At 36.2% G+C, this 15,829-nt stretch overlaps 1 protein-coding gene across 2 annotated transcripts in view; it reads left to right on the top strand.

Moving 5' to 3' along the window:
- LOC121322096 (S-methyl-5'-thioadenosine phosphorylase-like) overlaps positions 1-15,476 on the top strand; it is a 51,962-nt gene extending 36,486 nt beyond the window's left edge. For both annotated transcript variants that reach the window (XM_041261625.1, XM_041261617.1), the window contains 2 exons: positions 14,470-14,592; positions 15,090-15,476. In XM_041261625.1, coding sequence (XP_041117559.1) covers positions 14,470-14,592; positions 15,090-15,128 — 162 coding nt within the window. In that variant the 3' untranslated portion in view covers positions 15,129-15,476. The remainder of the gene's footprint in view (positions 1-14,469; positions 14,593-15,089) is intronic.
- The last annotated feature ends 353 nt before the right edge of the window (positions 15,477-15,829 follow it).

Below are 15,829 nucleotides of genomic sequence, written 5' to 3'. Positions count from 1 at the left end.
CAGCAGGTTTGAAATTGCATGTTGTTAAATTTCTCGAAAAGCAAGGCGATCGCCATGCCAAAAGAGAGTTTGGAATTAATGAAACATTTCGTGACTGGAGATGAAACAATGACAAACTTAAAAATATGACAAAAGAAAAAATAAGCTGATAGAGCAGGAAAGTGTTTATGGTCCAATGTAGAGAACATTGTGTTTGAATGGATTGAAGAGCAGCAAAACAACCTCACCCCTGTGTCCAAACACATGATCAGAATGAAAGCTGTTCAGGTAGCCCATGAATTTGGTAAATTCAATTTTACAGGTTGCCTCAGTTGCTGCGACAGATTAACCCTTTGCAGTCCTATGTCGAACCTGGTCCGACATTACAATTTTGCCTTTCCAGTCCGATATCAGACCCTGTCTGACATCATCAAAAAGATGTCAATCACAGGTCTCTAGTCATTTTTTCTCCAGAAAAAGCAGCGAAAACCTTTCAATGGCCGAGTGAGACCGATAGGAGCCGAGACAAGCCGAAAAAAAAGGGTTGTGTCTGAGCAATACACATAACCCCTGCACCACAGGGATAATACGGTCACAAACAAAGAAGATAGCTGCTTCCACATCCAGTGCTCAAAGAATATCACAGACATTTGCAGAGCTTTTTTGAGATGTTTTAGTAATAAAATAAAGACTTGGATCGCATTATTGAGGAGTTTGGTGATAAAACGAGTGAGCAGAAGAGGATTTAACAGTATGTACAACTATGAAGAGGTATGTGAAAAATACATTGAACAAGGGGTAGGGCTTGGCTGGAGATGCAGTACTGAGTGTCCTTTTGCTATGCAGGGCCATTTAAACCTGTCTTACTCTGAAAAAAAAATTGAAACAGTGTGTGTGGCGTAAACGGCACGTGTGAAAATAATTTGGACCTGATGTCCCTGCCAGGTGCTGAATAAGTGGACCACAAAGGGTAATGAGAAGAAAGGGACTTTCTTTGCACAATGGAACACACATTTCTCAAAAAATTGCCTCATGATTATGAAAATAAAATGATGGAATTTCAATAATTTGTTATTAAAATGAGAGAAAAAAACAACTACAAGCTCAACTAGATCAGAAACATGGACGATGTGTTTTAATATTCCTCCCAATCGAACCGTTAACAAAATTGGAGAGAAAAACATTCAGATAAAAACTTCAGGGCATGAGGATTCCCACTTCACTGGGATGCTTGCATGTTGCGCAGATGAAAGACAGTACCGAAGGAGAAAATGGGCTCTATTCATCAAAGTGTCAGTGTTTAGAATTTTTTAAGAAATCTTTTCCAAACATTGCATGTTTACACCTTTTACTTAAATCACGATACATGAAAGTTTAATTTAGAAAAACTAACAGTCGGAATGCCCTTTCTGTCGGATTTTCATGCCTAAATTAAAATAGACGCTACCCACGGACTGCAACGTGACAGAACAGTCGTAAGAAAAGGGGAGCCAGGTTGATCCACAGAAACTGAAAACAACTTTGAAGAATGACTCAACTGCAAGGGACATCAACATATTAAAGTTTGCTGCAAGGTTAAATATGTTATAATAGTGATGGTCACTGAATTGTAAACATTAAGGATTTGTTGTTTGACTGTAGCCTCAGCATCATTGTTTGTTTAAATGTTTCTCTGAATCGAGTCATGGTAGACGTTATTACTGCTCCTATTTTATGTGTAAATAGTTGCTATTTCTAAGTAATTAGCATTTACTCATATGAAACTTGTGTGTTTATAACTACAGTATGCATACTATGTAAAGTATTTTACCTGTGAAATACAAACTTGTTTATGGAGGTCATGTACTGTCACCCATAGTTATGCATTATGTATTTATTTTATTTTGTAGTGCTACAGAATTAGTGTAATGATCATGAACCATGTAATACATATCCATATAAGTATGGCAAGTTTCAACAGAATATTTGATTTTTATTTGGATTTATTGTCAAGGTTAGGAAACCTAAGGAACTAATTGTACTCAGGTGGCAATAGTTTATATTTCATTCCTTTGGAAATGGTATGTATTATCAGTGTTTTTAACATGGGCGTTTTGCCCCATCCAACTTGTGAAACTTTATTTTTGTAACTTGTAAGGTATGAATAGTTGACAAATAGAGTTTTCAGTTCTAAGCATTATTTGACATTGCCACAATCTAAAACTGCTAAGCTTTATTTAAACCAATGTTTATAGTTTTCAATCTTGATGTTTTCAGGGGAAAAAAATGAAAGAATACATCTTGGTTAATGAATATGAATCTATATTCATGTAAGATATTGTATAGCAGAAATGTAATGCTGTGCAATGTATAGCAGCAATGTGTTTGTTATTATTTTGTTTTATTTGTATAATTTATAGAAGAGAATCAGTCATTTTTAGTTTTGTAATATTAACCTTATGGGTTTCTCTAAGGGGACTCACTCTAAAAATAGAGTTGTTTAGTTTACTGCATTACATTGACAATACATTACTTTCTTTTTGCTGTCTTGCTGATCAGGGAGATCTAAGATGGTGATGTGAGAGAAAGTTGAACTGTTGCAAGAGACGGTAATTGTACAAAAATAAGTACAGATGCTTACAATATGAAAACCTATTTCAATATTAGCCATTTAATAAGCTAATATGGGGACATGCATTTTGGTTACGTTTTAAGAATGTATAAACCTTAGGCATTGACATAAGGCTATGGCCAACACCCACAACACCAACGGAAGTGACAGCATTTATAGGTCTTTGCTCCTACTATAGGAGAGTCATATTCAAGTTTGCAAAAATTGCACCACCACTCCAACGTCTAACACAGAAAGGTGGAAGCAGCTGAGGCATTCACCTATTGTAAAGCAGCATTATCTGAATAACCAATTGTTGCCTTCCCATTGTGCTGTGCTAGCTGAAATTCAGGCTCACAAGGAAAAAGTCATCTCTTACGCCAGCCGTGCTTTAACACAGAGAAACAATGGTCTACTTACATTAAGGAGCTCTGCCATTATATGCGCAGTAAGACATTTCAAGCACTATTTGGGTGGGTCTTCATTAAGATCATTACAGACCACAAGCCCCTTGTAGGTCTCCGCAAGATACCAGTAGACAACTACTAGAGCATGATGGGCTCTAGAGCTGGATATCTATGACTGGATTGTGGAGCACAGGAAAGGAGCCAGTTTTGCCAGTGCAGATTCCCTATCCAGATGTCCACAGACAGACTCAGTGTGTGCTGAAATACATCACCCTGTAACCTCTGAAACCCCTGTTGAGCAACTGTGTCCTCCTGATAATTCACTGGGTCCTACTGACTCTACTAGTTCCTCCAATTGCACTTGTAATGTTGGTACTCAGTGCTGTAGTATCATCCTTTGCAGTGACTGAGAATGGTCGGGTTACACTGGAACAAGTCACAAACCCACCACAACAAAAATCAGTTCCCTCTCCTGTGACCAATTTCCTACAGCTTGCAGATGACTCTCCATCTCCGCAGCACAGCAATCCAATACTGGGATGTGTCATTCAGTGGCTGGAAAAGGATCATCAAAAACCACTGTGGAGAAAACTGATGCATGCTACTTCTGCTCTGCGTAAGCTCTTGTTTGAGTATCCACGACTTACCATTTGCAATGACCTGATATGTAAGGAAATGTACCTTCCTTCAGCTGATACTGTCTACTATCAAGTGGTGATTCTGGTGGCTGTGAAAGAACAATTGCTAGAACTGATACATGGCAACCCATCAGTGGGTCACCTGGGGCCTGAAAAGACTGTGCAATGTTCTAGTTCTATTTGTTTTTGGCTATTTATGAGTCGGGACATTGAAAATTTTTGTTTACACTGCCTTGCATGTCAGTCTTGATGCTCCCCAGTACCTCACAGACATGCCCCATTGCAACCAATTGTTGTCACTCGTCCATTTGAGAAAGTAGCTGCAGACATCATAGAGCTTCCACTCACTTCAAAAGGTTACCGCTATGTTTTAGTAGTAATGAATTACTTTACAAAATACGTCAACCTCTATGCAATCCCTGATCAGCATGCCACTACCATAGCAAAGTGCCTATTTGAAGAATACATCTGTCAGCATGGTGTTTCAGAAGCTATCCACACAGACCAAGGTCACCAGTTCAAATCTGACCTTGCCCATGAACTTTGCAGTCTGCTTGGAATAAAGAAAAGCCAGACAACACCATACCATGCTCAATCAGACGGTATGGTCGAAAGATTTAAAAGGACCCTTAAAGATCAACTATCAGCATGGGGGTGAATGGGATACATTTTTGAGTCAGGTAGAATTGGCTTATAACTCCACTACACATGCTAGCACAGGTCACACTCCATATTGTTTAGTTTTGCTGTCTCTATCTGCATATCTTTCATATGTTGTTTTCTTGTTAACCCCCCCAAGGGAGACATGTATACAGAAATGTAATGCTGAGCAATGCATAGCAGCAGTATGCTTGTTATTAGATGAACCACATTTATTTAGTTTTATCTGTATATTTTATATAAAGAGTCAGTCATTTTTATTTTTCTAATATGAACCTTATGGGTTTTGCTAAGAGGACTCACTCTAGAAGTAGAGTTGTTTAGTTTACTGCATTACATTAACAGGATGTTACTTCCTTTGCTGTCTTGGCCATAGCTGTACTTAAAACTGAATCAAAACAGGAACGCTTGGCAAAAATTGGAAGTTTCTAGAGAGATTTTTATTTTTGCCACAGTGGCAAAAATGTTCTGGCTGCGCCAGTACTCTTTACCGATCCTCTCCGGGACTGTGGAAAGATCATGTGGCGTAGAACCCCAGTGCCATTTGAATTTTGACATGAGGTGGTAAAGCATGAGTTCTAGCCCTTTGGCTTTCAAAATCTCCCCTTAGTTCCTCACACAGGTCAAAAACTGCAGCTGTATCTAGTCTGAATCTTTCTTTCACCTCATCATTGGGCATGTTTAGAAAAGAAAGAATGTTGCATAGCAACCTCGTTTTCTAGGTCATATGCTGCGAGGGCTACAATTGCAAATGCATTTGCACTGGCATTTTATGCCAATATTGCAGCCCCAATCCACGTTTTGTCCGTGTTAAGAACAGCTGAGATGTGGTGTTAAACATCGAATGAAAAAAGGTCCAACTTTACACCACAAGTGTATGATGAATCGCTTCCCTTTTCTGACTTTTATAGTCAATGATATGGAAATCACTTTTCGGTATGATATGACATCATTCAGTTGTCGGAAACGATGAAATATATATTTGATGAATCGCAAACCATTCTTATACCGTTCTTAATCTGTTCATAATAGCGAGTTTTGAAACCGACACTTTGATGAGTAGAGCCCAGTGCCCCACGGTGTTGTCGTAAAAGTACACATTAAAGGATGGATGGAAGGGATGAAGGAGTGGGTGACGACTATATGGGACAGAAAAAAAGGCATTGCATGATTCTGTGTGTAAATAAATAAATGAAGGATTCTAACAAAGATGTGGCAGCTATCCCTGCAGGATGACAAGTATTTTGCAGCTGCTAGATTTGGGAATTAACAAGCCGTTTAAGAATTGTATCAGACAGAAATGGGAGGTTTGGTTACCTGAAGGTGAGCATGCTTTCACACCAAATGGAAACTTAAGTGACCAGAACTAGCCAACGTTTGCACCAGGGTTAAAGACTGTTGGCAAGACATTAACCCAGGTTGAATTATAAAGGCTTTTAATAAAGCGTGCATTTCAAATCGGCTGGATGGTACAGAGGATGACATTATTTTTGTCGAGTCTGAGACTGATTCCCACACCAGTGATGATGGAGACAATATATATGGTGATCAACTTACATAGGTAGGACTTGCTCTGTTTGAAGAAGAAAGCAATAGTGATTATTAAATTAATGCGTATATTTTTCAGGCGATTTCGTTTATTTAACACACGTTAATTGCACTGCTGTCGTGTCCCTCTTAACATACTGTAATTCATTTCCTGTGGCACTATTTTAGTGCATGCCAGGACTGAATGTGTGTGTGCCGTTGTTTGAATGTAAAATTAGTCACAGAACTTTATTATGTAGCAAAGCACTCAAACTGAATGGGACGTTTATGTTTTTTTTTTTCTTTTTCTGACGGTTCATTGGATAGAAAGAGGGTTACTTGTATCTACTGTCAAAGTTAGTTCCAGTATCATAGAAGTGCATCTAGTCTGCTGTTCCACCTGCATGCTAAACATGCTTTCACTTCTCAAAATACACTCTGTTAGTTTTTCTGCTACAGACATCAACAGTACAACAACAAATGAAACCTGGCAGTTTTGACAGAGTACTCTTTTAGAAATTCAGTATCACTGCAAAAGTTGATACTATAAGTATAACCAGTGCTGTCGGATAGCTACAGACTGTAGACCTGTTAACATTGTAGCTTTGTTTTATTTCAATAACCACATTTATTTTTAAACAATATTATTTACTTATGGAGTATATAATATAACCGTTACTCAGTTAGTGTTTTGTTTTGCAATTTCAAATTAATAAAATATTATTAGTATTATTATTATTATTAGTATTATTATTATTTTTTAGTAGTAGTAGTCGTAGTAGTCATAGTATTAATTAAATGACAATAAAAAGCATCAGTTTATTTGCAAAGGAAACGTGATTGTACATGCATTAAGGTGAGTAATAAACCCACACCATTGTGATTTAACAGTTGGTATAAAACAATGGTTCAAATAATAATAATAATAATAATAATAATAATAATAGCAATAATAATAATAATAATAATAATAATATCACTAATAAAACAAACTTAAATGAGATGGATGCAGTAATTGTATCAATTAAATATGTGATTAAAATCAAGATTAACTGATTTTTTAAATTGTTTTTTTATCTCAAGATTAATCGCAAAGAAATGTATTTTATAACAGCCCTAATTTTAATACAATGAATTTGTGAAAGCCAATGCAAAGAAGATCTGTTCTTGAAGTGTTTGCATACTTAATAAGCTCAAATAAAATAGGTGATGTGATATAGGATGTACAATGCCTATAGAAAGTCTACACCCCCTTTCAAAATGTTCACCTTTTGTTGCCTTGTCGCCTGGAATTAAAATGCATTAAAAAAAAAAAAATGTATCTACACATCCTACCCCACAACTTCCAAGTGAAAAAAATATTCTAGAAATTTGTAGAAAATTAGTTAAAAATAAAAAATGAAATAGCTTGATTGGAGAAGTGTCTGTCCCACTTGTAATAGCAATCCTAAATTAGGTCAGGTGTAACCAATCACCTTCAAAATCACACACCAAGTTAAGTGGCCTCCACCTGTGTTAAATTGTAGTGATTCACATGATTTCAGGATAAATTCAGCAGTTCCTGTAGGTTCCCTCTGCTGGGTAGTGCATTTCAACGCAAAGACTCAACCATGAGCACCAAGGCGCTTTCAAAAGAACTCCAGGACAAAGTTATTGAAAAGCACAGATCAGGGGATTGGTATAAAAAAAAATATCAAAGGCCTTGAATATCCCTTGGAGCACGGTCAAGACAACTATTAAGAAGTGGAAGATAGCACCACCAAGACCCTGCCTAGATCAGGCCATCCCTCCACACTGGATGACCAAGCAAGAAGAGACTGATCAGAGAGGCTATCAAGAGGCCAATGGTAACTTTGCAAGAGCTACAGGCTTTTGAGGCTGACTGGTCAAAGTATGCATGTGACAACAATATCCCAAGCACTCCACAAATCTGGCCTGTATGGTAGGGTGGCAAAAAGGAAGCCATTACTCAAGAAAGCCCACCGTTTGAAGTATGCAAACAAACGCTCAGGAGATTCTGTAGGCATGTGGCAAAACGTTTTGTGGTCCGACGAAACTAAAATGGAACTTTTTGGCCTAAATGTAAAGCGTTATGTTTGGCGCAAACCCAACACAGCGCATCACATCAACGGGATGTTTCTCATCGGCAGAGACTGGGGCACTTGTCAGGATAGAAAGGAAAATGAATGGAGCAAAGTACAGAGAAGTCCTTGAGGAAAATTTGCTGCCCTCTGCAAGAAAGCTGAAACTGGGACAGAAGTTCACCTTTCAGCATAACAACAACCCAAAGCACACAGCTGAAGCTACACTGGAGTGGCTAAGGAACAAAAAGGTAAATGTCCTTGAGTGGCCCAGTCCAATTGAAAATTTGTGGCATGACTTGAAGATTGCTGTCCATCAACGCTCCCCAAGGAACTTGACAGTGCTAGAAAAGTTTTGTAAAGAAGAATGGTCAAATATTGCCAAATCTAGGTGTGCAAAGTTGGTAGAGCCCTATCCCAACAGACTTACAGCTGTAATTGCTTCCAAAGTTGTTTCCACCAAGTATTAACTAAGGGGGGTGGAGACTTATCCAATTATGACCTTTCAGTTTTGTATTTTTAATGTATAATTTTTTTCTCATTCCACACCCCCCCTCCCCACCTTAACAGTGTGAATTATGCTGTGTAGATAAGTGGGGAACAAAGCCTCATTTAAATGCATGAAACTGACACAACAAAAAGTGAAAAAAGTTCAAGGGGGTGTAGACTTTCTATAGGTACTGTATATCTAGATTCTACTTACTGATGCACTGTTAATTATATTTGGGGCTTCTGATTTTCAGTGTTTTCTGCTCTCCTTTTAAAAATGCAGTTGATACCTGTTAAGCCTTTCATGTATCTCAACCCAAACTGAGAAACATGTTAATAGCCAAATTGAATTAATGTACAGGGTTTTTCTATGAAATGGGCTTTACAACTTAATAACTTAATAGTAATGAAGAGCCTTAACTCGTCTGTCAATTTCAGTCAGTTCCTTCAAAGTAAACCTTCATGAATAAAATATATTTGATACTGCTCAGGTGCTATTATGCCAATAAAGGGAGGGGTTCAGTTATGCTAACACTCCTGTGGATGGATGTTGATAAAAAGTAATGCAATGTAAAATTCTTGGAGACATACATTGCCTTGTGCTTGTTAAAGTAGTTTTGTCAAATCGTCCTGTCATCCTGATTTCACAATATTCCCTGTTTAACTTATTCAAGTGAAATTCAGGGTAGGTCCTTGAATTAACAGGCCTGAAACATAATTATTGCCTGCCTAGTAAAAACTTGACGTAATTATTTAAAGAAAGTATTTAGTTACTGAATGCTGCCTGTTACAGTTTGAAAACAATGTTACTGTAACAGTACAATCAACATCATACTCTTGACTGTTTGGCCCCACTTCAATGTGATGCAATGTTGTTGTGTTGAGCTTTACTTAGATCTGCTGACACTGTGACAGAATTATAGGGTTATTTATCATCCCAACCCAGTCTCTTCTCAACCTGCGTCGATGACAATAGTAAAAAGTGGAAGGACTGTGGCCGTTCCGGTGGGGTGGGAGGGAAGGGAAGTTGGGGGTAGAGAAGCATTTTTAGGATGCAGTGCTGATTCATCTGAGATCCTGCAGTCTGATTGTCTGATTCTGTTTCAGTGCTTTTCATATTCTGTAATCGTAAGATTGTTCCTGTATTTTTATATATTTATTTATTTATTTATTTATTTTACGTTGTTTGTAATTTTACTAACAGAGTTCGACACCTAATTTGGACGGTTTGATCCTAAGCGATTTTTATGGTAACATTCTATGGTGACCTCAGACCACTACTGGCATGGGACCAAACATACATTTAATTAGAGTACAAAAAACTAAAGGAAGTATAGTAATTCACATGAAAATAAAAGTGACAATGAACTTTAGTTAGATAAGATAAGCTGATCCAAGAACAGTGGCTGTTGCTCGAGAAGCTCTGTATATACAGTGGCACAAAGCTAAATCTAAATATCCAACTTACATGAAAGAGTTACGAACACCAGGGGAATTGAGGTTGTTTATAATGTTTTAATAAATGTGAGCACCTGCTGGCGAATAATATAAGGATATAGCAAAGTAATGCAATAATCGTATTGCTATTGTTCTAAAGTCCTTAAAACGGTACTATAAATGGACAAAGGCTACATTTAAGATACATTGTAACTGTAGGAAAAACACAGATTTAAATGTCCTGGAGTTAACATAGTGGTTGGTTTTATTTTATTTTAAACAAAATATATTTGTGCAGCTTGCTCAGTCATTCAGCCTCCCATTTGCTTGAAGAAAAAAAAAAAAAAACTAAAATATTTCTAGTAAAATTGCCCATACTTGCCTTGAAATCTGCCTCACTTTCTGCATACATTTGTTGGTACTGTAATTTTGTATTCTCTTTGGCCAGCACCCCGCTTATAGGAGCACCTATCTGGTTGCATTGTATGCATGTTTGAGTGATTGCATACTGAATGTGGGGTGTTTGGTTGACTGATCAGTTTGTAACTCTGAGGTTCTACTGTAGCTGCCTTGTTTCAATTCCTTAAAAAGAAAAAATATACATATACATAAAAATTCTTAATGAAAATGAATCTGACAGATAGATGGAATACCGAAACCAGTGATAGAGTGTACACTGTGCTAATTTAAATTCATTTTGTGTTAACTGAGAAATCTATAAAGCTATTAGAAGGCAAGAGTCAGGGATGTACTAGCAATAACCAATAAAAACATTACTAAATCATATATTGTATTTATTGTCTGGTGCTGTATTTGTGAACCTACTGCTTGTACATATATATATATATATATATATATATATATATATATATATATTATATATATATATATTATATATTATATATTACAGAGTCAAAATATACAACTTAACCTAGATCCATATTTTTTTTTTAGTAAGAAATCATTATTAAGTGTTAGTTCACAATCATGTGCTGGTAGTGTTTTACCAAAGCTGATGACAAGCCATCACTTAGAGATATCTCAAATTACATTTTAAGGTACCTTGAAGTAGTTAAAGATATCTCTAAATCATTTTGAGATATCTCAAATTGAATTACATATGTCTTTAATTGTGCAATTTTTAAGATATGTAAAATTCATTTTAAGATATCTGTAAATCAATTAGAGATTATCTGTAAATCAATCGGAGATATCTAAAATTGACGTAAATATATCTCAAATTGATTCACAGACTTAAATACTATGACTACAGACTTAAATCCATGTGGATTTTGCTAACATGGTACGCCAAACTTTCATTTAGAGATATCTTAAAATTAAAACATTGTAAAAATATCTTGAAATCATTTGAAGATATATCTAAATGACTTCCCGCTCATTTAAAGATAGCTCTAAATCATTTTAAGATATCTTGAAATAACTTCCTGTTCATTTAAAGATATCGCTAAATGATTTGAAAATATCTCAAAATGACTTGCTGTGAAAATGGTCTATGCTTTGAATTGACTTCCTGTCCATTTAGAGATATCTCCAAATGAACAGGAAGTTATTTAGAGATATCTCTAAATGAACAGGAAGTCAATTAACGATATCTCTAAATAATTTATTCCTTTTCAGTTAGAATCTCTAACTGAAAAGGAAGTTATTTCAAGATATCTTAAAATGATTTAGAGATATCTCTAAGTGAACAGGAAGTTATTTAGAGATATCGCTAAATGATTTTAAGATATCTCAAAATAACTTCCAGTTCATTTACAAATATTTTGAAATAACTTCCTGTTCATCTAGAGATATATCTAAATCATTTGAATATATCTTCAAATGAACAGGAAGCCATTTCAAGATATCTCGAAATGACTTGCTGTGAAAATAATGTATGTTTTGAATGGACTTTAAATGAACAGGAAGTTATTTCGAGATATTTTAAAATGATTTAAAGATATCTCTAAATGAACAGGAAGTTATTTTGAGATATCTTAAAATGATTTAGAGATATCACAAATAAACAGGAAGCTATTGTTAGATATCTTAAATTGAATTTCAGGTATCTTTAAATGATTTAAAGATATCTCAAAATGCATTTTATATGTCTCATTTAAAGCTCCCTGTAGAGATATCTGTTAATCAGTTTAAGATATCTCTAAATGTATTTTAGATATCTTAAAATGATTTAGAGATATCGCTAAATTAATTTGAAATATCTCTAAATGCCATAGGTAGTTTACTACGAGTTTCTGAGACTGACTGTCAAATCGTCAACTTGAGTACTGCACAGTGATGGAAAAAAGACCCTTCTTACATAGCAGTTTCCATCCTTTACACATTTTTAAATGAGCCTAATTAACTCAAAGTAAAACCAGGAATGGATCAAACTGCTTTGCAACAGGAGTCTTAATGCTATCCCTGCTGCATCAAGATGCAAAAGATTGTAATGCTTAATGGACAAGGATATGTCTTGCGAAAGGAAGATTTGTCTTTTTACACAACTGGATATAATATACAGTATAAAACTATGGACATTAAAACTACATAGCCACCAGACACAGTTCCATTATAAAACAACATTGCTACAATAAATAAGAAACGGATTCTAAAAGAACAAAATTTTAAAATACAAGTTGCTACAACTGAATGTACAAATTTTTAAGGCATTTGTGACACATGCAATAGCATAGCCTTATAAAGAAGGAAAGGGGTATAGTGCTTACACTGTGCTTTGTAACACTTTCATTAATTACCACCGGGTAATTTATCTTAGTAAAATCCGTCTTCCTAGGCTACTATCGGATCCCTTTCCTAGTTCCTGCAGCTGACCCAGTTGCCGATCCCTGAGAGTTCCACTCAAGAAATACCACATCCTTCCTTTACCTTCTGTACTTGACTCACTTGCCAACTGCCTGTGAGCTGCCTGCCAGCTGAGACTGAGTCACCCCCCGGAGCCTTGCAAGCAGCTGTCAGTTCTGCGGATATCAGCTGATCCGAGAAGGCATCTCACAGCGCACAGAGCTTTTTTAAATGTGACCCGGTGAACCCTCTGACTATGGGCGGAATTTGTTTCATTTTATTCAATTGGACTTGGATACAAGTGCTAACATGAACAAACATGTTCTCACACTCAGAGGGGGGACTGGAAAAGTTAAAAGTGTTTTTTTCTTTTTCTTTCCTATAGTGTTCATGTGGCTATACAGCCCTGGTGGCAACTTTTACTCGCTAGTAAATGTAATTAAGAAATATCTGCTTGGCATAATTCCAAAACAATAATGTTATTTTGATTAAACTTTATTCTTATATAGTTACTAATGAATAAAGCAATTGCCAGCAATCTTGTGGTGCAGCACTCAAAAAGGGTCCCTTTCATTTTATTCTCTTACCTGATAGTTTGATAGGGTACTTCAAATTAAAGGGGGAACTTTTTTTTTGACTGCTGCACCCTGACACAAGTGGAAGCTGTGCTTTATAAATGATTTCACTGAATAGATTAAATCATGCTTAAAGACCCTGATGGGGACACAAACATAAATATATTGGACTTCAGCTGGGACAGAATCAATTTCGTGCAATCGTTTCTACTTTCACTAGGAAAAAGTATGCTTTTTATATGACGTGTGAACTTGGTATTGTACACAGTAAACACATCTAAATATAGAATAAATGAAGCTATCAGTGCACAAACATGTTATCTTTAGATCACTCCTTCAAGAAGTACTTATGATACCTAGTCTGAGGAGAACCTCTTAATTCCTATTTCAATTACAGTCAAACTTCTAGTGCTTTTTTTTTTTTGGTTTCAAAAAAGTGTGACTTATCAAGTACTTGCATTGATGGATTCAATTGTAAAACTACTTTAGTTCTTGTGTGATGAACTCCTTACCTCTGGAATCATTTATTTCTGATAGCTCCAGCCTGCATTGGAAACCAACCTAATACACAACAATGTATCCTCTCAAAATCAGAGACTAATGCAGTACCATTAATGATCTGTCCTAAACCTTCCTAAAGTGACATTTTGAACTTTAGTAAGCTTTACCCATGTTAATACTATGCATATAAGTGCTACAAGGAATAACCATTGTTTTGTTTTACAATTCTTTACCTTGCTTGTCTGTGCTTTACTATGGATTTTCTATGGTTTTACTTAGATTTACTGTACTTTTCTGTACTTTATATGGTTCACTGTTAACATTTGCGGTAGATATATGAGGTCCTATAGTTTTAATTTTATTGTAACTGTAGGTCAGTCTTTTTTCAAAGATAACAAGGGAACGTTCAATACATAATACACTTAAATTATCCAAGGGTAGTATTTCTGTACAGTTACAAAAGCTGACAGCGTATGAACTATGAAAATGTCCTTGATGACTGCAAGCATTTAGGAAGCTTGTAAAATACTGTAAAGATCCACAGTCAGTGTCAAGTGCAAGAGAAAGCTCACACCAAGTCACTAGGCTCCTGATGTTAATCTCTGCTACCCCTTCAGTAAGTCTTCCCTCCAGTGCATTCTTTATATGTTAGTAAATCACATATATACAGCATGTACTGGAACTTGAACAATATTTGAATATTTAATTCAGATGTGTATAGATGGAATGTATTGATTTAAATATGTTGTTGATTTTTGTTGTTGTTGCTCACAAATCTAGGTATGTGTGGACAATGTGTTAAAAACAATGAAGGAAAATGCAAACAAAGCTGCCAGTATTCTTCTCACTGCAGTGCCACATATTAGCAAAATGGATTGGACAGAAACTGTAAAGAACATGAAAGTAAGTGTAAGAAGTGATTCAATGTTTCCAGTCCCCCCCACCCCCCCCCAACACTGTAGCATCACAGCTCAAGTTAAGAGCTGTGACATCAGATAATCAGTTGCACATTCTGCTGTGCAAGCATTCTATTACACTGTATGAAATATTTAAGCATGCATTCCACATTTTCAGAGTTTGTTCACTGTTTGGTACACTTCCAGCTTGGGTTGTTTTTGTTAGTATATTTTGAGGTTTTATTTTAGGTGAGGGTGAGTTAATGGATAAACAGATACCTGTAATAGCATATCCTAATTTGTAAGGGTCGGTTTCTATTTTTAGTATAATTGGCAATGAAAGTACTTTTAAAATGAAGGGGTATTTAAGTTGTATGTTTTCTAAAGGTTATATTTAAATGTATCAAGCAATCTGTAGTGGAGCTCAACATTATTCAGTTTAATAAATATGATCAAACATTTTTATTTTGGCTAACTGTATGTTTTTTTATTTGTATTTTTCAGACTGTAGTGCAGTGTTCAGTCATGTTACCAAAACACTGAAATGACGGAAACTGCTGAAGGAAAACTTTTTCACATCCGTAATTGGCATGTAAAACCAAAATCTGCTGGACCGTCAAACTTGTATAACCTCAAACAATGTAACTGCAAAAACATGTAGTGTGTATAACCCCTGTATTGCTTGTTTGTTTTTGTTTCATTCATGTAACAATAAATTGCTAGGAAATCGCCTGTATTGCATGGTTTTATTTTCTTATATGATTTCCACTACATGAGAGTAGATGTTGAACTTCATGCTGATTTGAACTCGGCTGTAAGACTCTAAGACACCAACTAAGCAGTAGCTTTGCAGTAAGCTAATGTGATCCATCTGCATCTCCATCCATTTGCATTGTTTTCCATCTGATTATGTAGATATCCTTCTGTCTGGTGTTGATTGCTGAAGTGTAATGCTGGCTCCAGGGATCAGCTCATTTTGCCTCCCCAGCGCATCAGCATGACAACCGTCTGGCTTGAGCTAAGTAGGGTACAGCTTTGGGGTCTTCAAGTGGGCACCTTCCGTCCTCTCTGTTTCATTGACTAGTGCACGACACCTCAAGAGGGCTCACCAGTGATTCTGGCATCCCAGCATCACCTCCTTCCATCCCCCACTCAGCTCAGCCCAGCTTACTTACATGTACATCAGCGTTGATTTCTTTCTTTCTATTGTGCTTGAGATCCCCATCCAGAATCTTTCCATCTCA

This window comes from Polyodon spathula, chromosome 1 (genome assembly GCF_017654505.1).
Source record: "Polyodon spathula isolate WHYD16114869_AA chromosome 1, ASM1765450v1, whole genome shotgun sequence".
Taxonomy (NCBI): domain Eukaryota; kingdom Metazoa; phylum Chordata; class Actinopteri; order Acipenseriformes; family Polyodontidae; genus Polyodon; species Polyodon spathula.
Note: the sequence above shows the minus strand (reverse complement) of the source record. Positions and strands in the feature narration are given on the sequence as shown.